Raw genomic sequence first — 12,869 nt, forward strand, 5'->3', positions numbered from 1 at the left:
GTATGCAAGCATTACACGCATTCACTAACGGAAGCAAGTTATAGTTGATATAGTATTTGTTTTCATTAATCTGAACACATGTATATCAACAATAAGAAAATAAACAAGTCCATGGAAAATGATTTGTTGCACGTTAATGGTTTTTTTTGTTTTCACTTTGACATAATATATCATAACAGAGTAAGAGAAGGTTTGGGATTCCCCTTGGAAGTACTTAAATGACAACTGTTGTTTACTGAACAGAGAGGTTTTATGATAAAAAACATTGACTATTAATTTCTTCTCTCATTTTCAAATGTAGTTCACTTCAAATTTCTTCTCATTTTCTTTACTGTTAAGAAAAACGTTTACATGATCACAAGGTAATGAGCCTATTGAATGTTACCCTATGTTATCTGTGGATGTTATCTACAGGTCCAGCCATTTCCAACTTCCTCCACTAGTTATTGGAAACTTTTAGGAAATTATTTCCAACCTATCTTAATCCCATCTGTCATGCATGCAAAACATATACTTAGTGAGATCTTTATATAATCTATACAATAAACTAATGTGCATTCATTAAGATATTCCCACCGTGATATTGCTGGAATATTGCTAAAAGAGGCGTAAAACCATACTCACTCACTCATTAAGATATTCATGGGTGGAGGGAACAGTCCCTTTGAATGTTATGATTTAACACACTCATTTATGTACAGTTTGACAGATTATAAAAATATGAATATCAAAATTCATCCCCACTTGCCAAGTTCACTAAAATGTCACCAGTGGGAATTTGTTAAAAATGAACACGGATGTTAACTAAGTCTGATCTTCTTTTAACATGGAATCCATGGACTGGTTGAGTGACTTCTTTCCATCAGAATTACACATACAGAAAGAAAGGGCTAAAAACCTGAAGATATCCTGTTTTCATGGTATTAAGTATTCACTACCAATTTCCCGTAAAAATAAAATGTTACCTTTGACATCACTAAGCACCAATACGCAGCAGGACTATTTGGGAATTGTACAAATCACAACCCATAATGTGAAACCCCCAGTTATTGTTAAGATAACAAATCCTATCTGCATATAGACAACATGACAGTCTATATTTATTTACAATGTCCTCCAGTAAATAGTGGGTAATGTCAGAATAACACCCTCTGAAAAGATACCTCTAGTCCCCACTTAATCTCCTCTTATTAACTTTTACCAAAAACAAACAAAACGTGGGGTGTGGGGAAATGTCGAGATAATGATGTGATTAAAAAAAATTACGAAGAAATAAAAATAGACACGCCAAACCTAGAGGCCAACGGCATTAAAATCGCATTAAATAACCGAAACATAAACATCATAAATATTTACCACTGGGCGGAACAAAAAGTCCAACCTGAGGATCTAAACAAACTACTCCAAATAAGCGATAAATCTACTATATTCCTGGGAGACTTTAACGCTCACCATCCTACATGGAGCATAGGTGATAAAATAGATCATCATGGCAAATTAATCTCCGAATGGATAGAAACAAACGACCTAGTACTCCTAAATAGCAACCAACCCACGAGGTACGATAAGATAAACCAAAAAATGTCGGCTATCGACCTAACCATATGCACCGCAGATCTAACTCAAAGTACTCAATGGGAAGTGCACGACGTCCCGCTAGGTAGTGACCACTTCCCCATAAACATAACCATAGGAAATACAAACGTATCAATCCAAACAGAAAACCAAGAACCAAAATTCCATTACAATAAAGCTAACTGGGACCAATTCCAAGATATCTGCAACGAAGCTAACTTAAACGAAATAGAAAATAATGATCCAGAAACCTATTGTAAAAACCTAACAGACTATATAATAAACGCAGCCAAAACCTCCATCCCCTTCAAAACATCTAAGACAGGCAAACCGACGGTACCATGGTGCAATGAGGAAATAGAACAGACTAGACGAAAACGTAAATCAGCCTTCAATAAAGCAAAACGCGACAACAAATATCTAAACACAGCCCACGAACTAAACCACCAGGTTCAAAAACTAGTCCAAATAGCCCAAAGTAGAGACTCGAAACAATTCTGCGAAGGTATAAATAACCGTACAGATGCCAGATCGGCCTGGCGCAAAATCCACGCCATTAGAGGCTTAAAACGACATAAAAAAAACCCTAACATTAACAACTCAACCAACTCCGCCCAAAAAGCAAATAATCTCGCCAACCACTTTTCGGCCGTTAGCAGTAACACCAACTTCAGCCAAAAATTCCAAGATAAACTTAAAACAGAAAACAAACCCACAAAAGAACCAAACAATAACAATCTAGAAATAAACCAACCCTACACAATGGAGGAGCTCCTCTGCGTAATACAAAACAGGGAAAAGGGCAAAGCCCCAGGATTAGACCTAACTTCTTACCAAATAATTAAAAAACTCCCCCTAAAACTACTCCAGGCACTACTCAAACTATACAATCTCATCTACCTAAACGGACAGGTTCCTACTCCCTGGAAACAGGCCCTAGTCATACCAATCCCTAAACCTAATAAACCAGCTAATCAAGCTAACTCATATAGACCAATTTCCCTAACTTCAAACTTATGTAAAGTAATGGAATCAATGGCTAAATATAGATGACAACATTACCTAACCCAAAATAACATCATAAAACCAGATCAAAGCGGTTTCACTCCTGTCCCGCTCAACCCTAGATAACCTCGCCCGACTAGAGCAAGATATTAAAACAGGACAACTAAATAAACAATATACCACAGGCATCTTCTTAGACTTCTCTAAAGCTTTCGAGATGGTTTGGCACGACGGGCTAATACAAAAACTTAAAAAGATAGGACTCAAAGGTCAGATAATAAACTACATCCAGGACTTCCTAAACATTCGTAAAATAACCGTGGGTATAGACTGAACTCTATCGGACCAATGTCCCCTAGAAGTGATCTGAGCCTGGAGTCAGACGTTTACCACGTCCATGTTTTGTATGACCAGCTGATAGGAAGGTTGTCTCAGAAACGCTATATGTCAGTGTGATGGAAGGCAAGTGCTCGAGAGGGAAACTAAAAACATTCAAGAAGTCGAGTATGTGTCAACGAAAAGAAATATGTGGTTAGAAATGGGGAGGGAGGAGAGAAAGACATATACATTTCTTTGATAGGCATTTAGAAGTTGGAATACTAAGTAAGAATAAGAATTTATGGATGAACAATTGTAATAAGCTCTTAATTGTAATAAAGAAGTTGTTCATCCAGACTATAATTGTTATAAAGAAGTTGTTCATCCATAAATTCTTATCCTTACTTAAGACATATATAGAGAGCTCGGACAGACGGATACCACAGTGACATTTATGACGCAAGTTAGTTTCAAACAATGTGTTATTAGTGTTTGTCCTGTTAGTATCCCACAATCTGTGGGATCTTCTCACATCAAGTATAAGGTACAGGAGGACAAGAGAAACAGAACTGGTCCCAGTATTGTGGGACATACCACCACTCCCCAACTACACTACACTGTGACACAAACCTACCTTGTGAGGCTATCGTGTCCTCAACATGTTTCACGAACCTTCTTCAGTATCCATTGCAATCCTTGGCTTTTCTCAAGTGAAACTGCACTTTTCAGACACGGACATATTTGAGTGAGTGAGTATGGTTTTACGCCGCTTTTAGCAATATTCCAGCAATATCACGGCGGGGACACCAAAAATGGGCCTCACACATTGTACCCATGTCGGGAATCGAACCCGGGTCTTCGGCGTGACGAGCGAACGCTTTAACCACTAGGCTACCCGACCGCCCCTGGGACATGTTTGAAGATATTTCGAGTTTTAGAATACAGATTGTCAATGCAGGTATTAAGCTGGACTCTTTTCCATGATAGTAAATACTGTAATCCGTTGCATAGCCTTCGCAAGCTTATTTTGTTTTTGTTTTAAATATGTTTTTTCTCGAAAACCACTGTTACGTGCGACGTGTTTCCACGCGCAATATTTTCATCATCATGGCCAAGACGCCAACACACACATCCATCAAACATCCATGTTTAACGACATTTCTCTTCTGCGATGGCAGGTGTTTGTACGCTGATATTTAACGCACTCTTCGATTATTTGGACATATAATGCATACGGTAGCCTCACGAATCAGTCTTAGTTTAAAGGGATCTGGGATCGAAGTTGTAGGGCAATATGAAGGAGCGTAAAATTCGTATATTTGTCTGTCTGGTGTTTGTTTGTGGAGTGTTTATTGCCTTCGTGGATATGGACATGTTCAAACGCTCATTGTAAGTATATCATTGTTTTCAGATCACGATATAATTAGCCATTGTCTTAATCTAAACGGTATCTGGTATCAACGTTGTAGGGCAATATGGAGAAGCGTAATATCCGTATCTTTGTCTTTATGATGTTTGTTTGTGACGAGTTAACTGCCTGCGTGTATATGGATGTTTTCAGCCCACTTTATAAATATCATTGTCTTAATATAAACGGATCTAAACTGGATCCAGCATCAACGTTGTGGGGCAATATTGAGGAGTGATACATCCGTATCTTTGTCAGTCTGATGTTTATTTGTGGGGCGTTAATTGCCTTCGTGAATATGGACATTATCAAACGCTCGTTGTAAGTGTATCATTGTTTGACGCCCATGTGTATTTTTATTGCACCGTTTAAGTATTATCCCTTTACTTTGTCTCTACAAAGGGAACAAATGCATGGTTCTTCAAAAGGTAATGTTTTTTTAAATCATTGTTTCTGCACAATGCCGATACGAGTTACAGAAAGACATCGTGTCAGGCATTTTCTTTGATGGATACTTATAAAGCGCACACCAAAAGAAGCATTCCTAAGACATACAGCCTAAAAGTCACCTCATTTTGCTACAAACAGCTCATGCTCATCACAATCATTTAAGTATAAATATAAGGCGACAAAAACATTTCCATAATCATAAGAAATCTCTGCTACAAACAGATTCCATTGTACAATTCCATGTGTATCATAAACATGTGTTTATGAGTCACTCTCAAATAGTGACGATACAAGGTGTTTACCTTAGCTTGTGTTTTTGACGGTTACCAAACAGTGTGGCAGGATACGCCCTCCTTTTCGCGAACGTCTGGTATCATCACAACTATTGAATATTGAAAGGGATTTGTCGTTTTTATTACCATGTACTATAACACAGTGGCCTTTTGCAATCTCATTAAAATCGGATCTTTATCCTCGCTACCGCTATACACAGATTTCGGGTCACGTCAGAACGACCTTTCATCCGATCAATCAGAGCGTCGCTTACCAGATCGGGACATTTGGAATGTGTTTTCTAATCATGTAACCTCTAAAAGATTCGGGGTATTCCGAACGACAGAACTTTACGGTATGTACGACTGATTCCGTCAAAACCATCGCCCACCCCTAGCTTCATTGGAATGAACATAAAAAAAGAGCAGAGACTTTCCATAGCCCATGGGCCATACAATTTCGGTCATCTATTTGGACATTTCAGAATTCTATTTTGTTCACTTTTCGAAATGAGAACTAAGTCAAAATAATTTCGAAGCGTGGTCTGGAATGGATATCGCCAATTTTAAGCTAGTGCCATAAAGCTCGAGAAAACTGCTTACTGACAGGCTTTTGTGACCTGATATGTGATGTCCTCAGATCTTTGTTTTGCGAGAGCAAGATCTGATTTGATTGTGATTGAATAAAAAAAACCCACTTAGATTAGCTAGCTTCTTGGAGAGTACGTGCCTAGGGAGATCTCTCAGATCAAGCTACCAGTCCCTACTCTCTGTGCCTAGTGTTAGAACGGCGACTTTTGGAGGTCGGAGTTTCGCGAAAGTTGCCCCTGAGCTATGGAATAGGCTGCCATTGGCTATCAGGAACATTGACAGTCCTACTTTGTTCCGATCAAGACTCAAAATCTATCTTTTCACCAAATCTTTCTTGGAGTATTGAGGCTGTGTGTTCTCTTAGCTGTGTAATGTCTCTCTTTTTTGTGTAGACTCAAATGAAGCGCTTTTGAGCAGTTCTTCGAACTGGATACCAGCGCTATATAAATCTGTAATTATTATTATTAATATTATTATTATTATTGTAGTTGTTGTTGTTGTCTTATGAGTCATGAGTCAGGTTTACAAAAGTGTGCTTAGTTATACGTACACGCATTTCTATCATTTCAGTACACAACTACACAATTTAACGTTTCAACAGGAGCAAGTATTAGGACGCCGCTATCTCTCAGAGCATGATTTACTCCTCTCAACTATACATAACCATCCAAAGTTTGCCAATGCAAACACCTCTCGTATATATAATATCTAACACATTATCAACCATCGTACTCGTTGGGAGAACAGATCAAAGTTCAAATAGATCTGTTTGATAGGGATGGTAACCGGAAGTCAACTGGGGGCGACCATCTGAGAGTGTGGATGGAAGATCCCAAGACTTCAGCATCCGTCTCCGGTGAGGTTTTCGACCACAATGATGGAAGTTACACTGGTGTTTTCAAAGCCACATGGACCGGACAGGCTGCGATACGCGTATTTATTGCAACACGAAGAGAGGAGTTGACTCTATATTACAGAATTTTCAAGCAATACTCCAGTATATGGACAGCATATGCTGATTTCAACAAGAAACCGCTGTCTGAAACATCGAGATGCTCAGCAAACCAACCGAGTATTTCAAAGACCAACGAGTGGTGTAACTTTACAACTGAGAAGGATGGTTTTCCTTGGTTTTGCAAGAAGTCTAATTTACCCTGTGATACATGGACAAAATCCTACACTGGCCCGACTAATTTCACACTTGATGCTACTGATAAAGACATCCTTACATGGTACGTACTTACCTCATTGTTTGTGTTATTTACACTTCACATCTGTGCCATCTTTAAGCTGGTGCCACCTTGCATCCTACCTTGAATTGAACCTGTTACTGACTTTGGAGACTATTTTTTCATAACGCAGATATAGATGACATGTCGCCGTCAATATATGGCATACCTGGCAATGTCATATTTCACTCATAATAATCACTCACTCACTATATGTTATACTATCATCAAACAGATACAATTTTCAATGACCAATTCTAATGAGAAGTTGAGTTACTATTGTATCAAATCGTTGTCAGTTTGTTTCTTTTCCACCCAGGTCAAGTAAGGACCCTGCACCTGATACCCTACCAATGGCTTTAAATCTATCTATAAAGAAAGGTGAGTATTCATATCAGAAAAATGTAAGTTATCATATGTCATTTTTTGCTAAACCTATGTCTTGAAATACTGGACCTATCAAATATATACTCTTAAAAAAAAGAAACGCACATGTAGTATGTAGTTCATTGGACCTGACTACACAAAAAATCCGCTATATAAATTAGATATATGTTATTGGAAAATGTTGTTGGCCTGATATTCGACAGACGGTGCGTCAAAACGCAGCTAATGTCGATTTGCAATGTCTTAAACGGCATTGTTTTCACACTTGTTCAAAAATCTAATGGAGGAAAATGCACGTGAAAGTTATGACTTTTGTAACTCGTGGTATTGGCTATTAAAAGGCAAGCATAAGCCAATAATTTGTCATTCAATTGTCAACATTTTTCAAGTTCGAAAATGCCGAGACTTAGCGCTGCCGATCGGAACATCGTCAAAGGACATATCCAAAGAAGGGAATCGCAGTCTGCTGTTGCACGCAACGTCCACCACAGCACCATTTGCCGCCTTTTGGACCGATACACACAGATCAATTCCACTGCAGACCGTCAGAGAACCGACCGACCAAGAGTTACCACCCCTGCACAGGATCGCTACATTCTACTGTCATTGCAATGCCACAGCTACGGAGACTGCAGGACGCATTCCTGGTTTGAGGAGGTTATCGGACCAGACCGTCGGGAACAATCTTCGCGAGGCTAGAATCCGACCCAGAAGACCAGTTATCGTCCTTGTTTTGCAACAGATCCATCGACAGCGACGCTTGCGTTGATGCTATACCTTACAGCCTTGGAATTTGAGAAACTGGAGACGAGGGCGGTTTAGCGATGAATCACGATTTCTGGAAGACAACGTGTTTATCGAAATGAGCGTTTTGCCCCACATTGTGTACGTGAATTCGACAATTTCGGTGGCGGTAGTGTCATGGTGTGTGTTGGGGGCTGGGTGGGGGGCATATCCTACACCACAAGATCCGACTTGGTTGTGGTTGAGGGACATTTGACAGCAAATCGCTGCATGAATCAAATTCTTCAACCTCACCTTCTTCCAATTAATGACCGCCAGAAAGAGAGCTGTTTCAACAGGACAATGCACACAGCTCGTGTCACCTTAATTTAATGCCAACATCAACGATTTGCAATGGCCGTAGAGATGACATGACAATGAACAGTTTTCAATGCCTTTATGCAACGACAACATGTGACTATCGTGCTCCAAAATTTCATATTTGTATCTATGATATTAAATCAAATATATAGACTTTTTAGGTACGATAAATTTACTAGAAATCTACCTGTGCGTTTCTTTTTTTGAAGAGTGTATATAAAACGTCAACACCAAAGCAAAATGGGCGTAAAAAGCAAAATAGCTGTAAAAATGTGAATGAATCTCTGAGAATCAGTGATGACACCAGGTGTTTTCAAAGAGGGTAAGCATGACCTCTCACAATGTGCATAAAAAGTAAGTGTTTGTTTGTTGCCTGGCAAATGTATTCCTGTCACACGACGGCGGCCTTTAAACAATCCAAAATGAAGGAGGTGATGTGAAATGGGGTTTAACGTCGCGTCCAGGATAATTGCACTTATATAGCGATGTGCATGTACGCGTGTGTGTGTGTTTGTGTGGCTGCTTGTACGTACTAGTCCGGACTGATGCCGATTTATAGTGCCGCAGTTTAACATGAATATCCCAATCAGACACAGTATACTGACTCCGAGCCGACCAGTCCTTGTTTTAGCCCATTAATGCCGAGCGCCAGACAGGGTAACAACAAGTACCATATTTTAACGTCTTTTGGTATGACGCGGCCGGGTACATGGGCACAATGTGTGAAGCCCATTTCTGGTGCCCCCACCCCTGTCGTGATGTTGCTGGAATATTGCTAAAAGCGGCGTAAAGACACACACACTTACTACACATGCATCTTTTGGACTAATGATATAGTGGAATACACATACATTACTAAAATGAGTGAAAAGGGCAGATTTTTAGAACTTCATTTGAAAGCTTAAACATGAGCAAGTCCGTGACCCGTGACCATACTCACTCACTATTAGCTAGAAATATATGCAAACAACATGTAATACATGTAGAGGATTGTATCAGACGTACTCAGTCTGGATTTTGAGAAAAACTGTGACAGAATTGTTGTTGAATTCTGACACCAGTAACACCTGCACAGATCAATCACCATTAGCCGCCTGTGTCGACAGGTAAGGGGACATAGAGCTGCAATGTCGAAAGGTGTACACCAATAACACTATGATTGTCCAGGTAACTGAAATCAATCCCAAGGACAACTGTCAGCTACACCTAGGTCATTACCCCACAAAAGACTGTCCCCAAGTAACATGACATGATACGCATCTCTGGAAACCGTCTAGTCAACACACGATTTTAGTATTTTTGTACTATATTCAAACCATGCATGAAGACAATATTATAATGATGATCATGATTTTTTGTCATTTAAATACATTTCACCATCTACGTGTACATTTAAAATATTATGCCACATATTTTCAAAAACTTCATATTGTAAATTCTGTAAATTGAATGATATTCAGCGAATAATACTTGTCAGGGATTTCTGAAACAATTCCTCTCGTGTTTTAAGAGGGGCAGTTTTCTTAGGGAACAGGGAGCAGTTACAGATCGGGCAGTTTACTGGAATCAGTTATCCTGATAACTATTATATATAATGGCGTAGAGATCTCCACGTAGAGATCATGTTGATCAGTCTCCACAAATGTAAGAAACGGTTATAATACACGGGATTCTGGCCGCAAAAATAATCAGACCTCAATGTTTACTGTTTAACAGTTCAGTTTAAGACAATGTTCGAGTGTTTTCGTACTCAGTGCAGGTATTGGTAAATTTAATAGACTTAATAGACTTAAACAATTCAGCTCCCAATTGAAGTCAATTCACTCATCTCTGAACTTTACTATATATTGAAGTTTTTCAGATATTAGGGTACCGAAATACCCCCAAAGGGATTATATTGCTTCGATGGGTATACCAAGTCCCGATCTGACACATTGTTTGATCGGTGGGTACAGCCTGCAGCTATCATGATATACTCCATCGACTGGTGTATTTGTTCATTACTGGATCGCATGACTTATATGGAAAATTATGACTTGTATGTTTACCAGCCGTGTAATTTCAAGACACGGGGAGTGAATGGTAATAGCGTGGACCTCAACCGTTGCCCCACATCGAATGGTCATACTTGGTGGTCATGGGATCCGGAGACATTCCTCTTGCAGAGTACTTGCAAAGACTATGTCTAGATTGTGAGGTGCTACGTGACGTTTGTGCGACCACGTTTATGTCGAACGAGATGCATGTGGGCGGGAACCGTCTAAGTCCTTCATCACTTCGGGATTCCCTGCCACATTGAGCTAGCACCGCGTTACATATGTGAAATACTGTTAACATGAGCGTTAAACCAAACTCAAATGTTTCTAATTAATTGCAGTTGGAAAATCATCTTTGCTGACGCCGCCTGATATCTCCTGTAATAATTTACCAGCAAAAGTGACCTGGCAGCAGAAATCTCCAAACGGTTATTTTCACAACAATAAGTGGCATTCGCTAATGTGTCATGACACACTGCCACGCACCATAGATGCTTACAGACAATGCTTGAAAGGAAGGACGCTATGGCTTCATGGGGATTCAACAAGTGCCCAGTTCAAAACAGCTCTTCACTCCTTCTTGCGCTTTCCTTCACATGCAGATGCTCATGTACCTGTTATTGACAAAGATCAATTATACAATTTTTCAGTTTCCTGGCATGCTCACGAATTACCGTTCTATCATGGAGCTCGACACTACCCAAGATATTCGAACCAAGCTCAGCACATCATGATGGACCGTCTCCCGAACACCACCAAGGACATCGTAGTGTTATATTTGTACGTTCATTTCACACTTGTCCACCCGGATGAGTTTCGGCGACATGTTCGACGACTTGTTCCATCTGCAAAGAACCTCTTGGCACGCGCCCCTAATGTTACACTTGCAGTTCGTGGCCCACATGCATATTTCAGAGGGACACAAAGTTTGATATCCTACTGGGGTCTCATATATTCTGATATTTGGCATGAGGAATTCGCTTCATTGCATGACAAGATTATTTATTTAGATTTCTGGGATTTGACCATGGCGAAACGTTCTAGAAAAGTTCATCCAAGCATGGACACCGTGCACCAAATGGTACGCAGCATGATGTCATTGTTGTGCTTTAGGAAATGATTCAATACAGAGACAATATATCGGGATCCCATTTGACTATGTAGCACATCAATAGAACATTCATTTTTGACTTCACCAATGCATTTGACACAGTCTGGAGAGTAGGTTCCTGGTTAATTTAACAAAGATATGGTGTTTAGGCAGGTTTATAAAACAATTTAATAACATGTAAAAGAATATATCCAACGGCACAAACAGGCCATCCACGGTGGGATTATTTTCATAAACAAATGACCAACCCTGCGATCCAGTGGAAAGAGGGTCTTCCCGGAGAGCGGCATGCAGAAAAAGATATACTGTCCCCGAAAATTCTTGAAAAAAAATAATTATGCTTCAGACTGTTGACAAAAAGAAATTGCCTGCCAAAAAAATGTCATGTGTGCAAGGAGGTGATTATCTTTAAACAAAAACAGGAACATATGTTTGAATTAAAAAAATCTGGTAGCTGAAAATGTCTAATCACCACACCCATTCTGGGTTCATCACTCTGGGTTCATCATTGTGGGTTCATCATTGTGGATTCATCATTCAGGGTTCATCATTCTGGGTTCATCATTGTGGATTCATCATTCAAGGTTCATCATTCTGGGTTCATCACTCTGGGTTCATCACTCATGGTTCATCATTCTGGGTTCATCATTGTGGGTTCATCATTGTAGGTTCATCACTCTGGGTTCATCATTGTGGGTTCATCATTCTGGGTTCATCATTCAAGGTTTATCATTCTTGGATCATCATTCTGGGTTCATCACTATGGGTTCATCACTCTGGGTTCATCATTCTGGGTTCATCACTCTGGGTTCATCATTGTGGGTTCATCATTGTGGGTTCATCATTGTGGGTTCATCATTGTGGGTTCATCATCGGGGTTCATCATTCTGGGTTCATCATTGTGGGTTCATCATCGGGGTTCATCATTCTTGGATCATCATTCCCTTATACGCTGTTGTTGTTGTCAGGACTCTAGTCTTGTCTCAAACCTTTGATATCTTTTACACTGTTGGTATGGTGGGTATTCTACTTTCGGTACCACAACTATGACACCTATTGCACTCTTGGTATGGTCAGTATTCAACTTTTGTTCACTGTATATATATATTTATGCAAAAATATATTTGTTACCCAATATTGCATGGAAGGTTGCATGAAGTGTCTCAAAAGTCAATTTAACTTGACGTTGTAGATCGGTATTTTATTAACCATTTCATGTATCTACAATTTGTGACATCATATAACAATTCACCGTCCCTTCCACGATTCCAAACACCAAAAATGGAGAAAACCCCATTCGGGACACTGCGCAATATATTGTCTACTTCCTACATCAACAACTATGACTTAATTATTCCAAGCAAACGTCTTGATATAGAATTA

General features: G+C 39.6%; 1 protein-coding gene across 1 annotated transcript; it reads left to right on the forward strand.

Annotated features, from left to right (window-relative positions):
• Nucleotides 1-4,192: 4,192 nt before the first annotated feature.
• On the forward strand, nucleotides 4,193-11,495 carry LOC139475824 (NXPE family member 3-like). The gene is given in 5 exon segments (XM_071259027.1): nucleotides 4,193-4,287; nucleotides 6,190-6,319; nucleotides 6,322-6,851; nucleotides 7,168-7,229; nucleotides 10,717-11,495. Coding segments are annotated over 5 exon segments (1,596 nt in total).
• Nucleotides 11,496-12,869: the final 1,374 nt, after the last annotated feature.

This window comes from Haliotis cracherodii, unplaced genomic scaffold (genome assembly GCF_022045235.1).
Source record: "Haliotis cracherodii isolate W230 unplaced genomic scaffold, xgHalCrac1.p SCAF_3, whole genome shotgun sequence".
Classification (NCBI taxonomy): Eukaryota; Metazoa; Mollusca; class Gastropoda; order Lepetellida; family Haliotidae; genus Haliotis; species Haliotis cracherodii.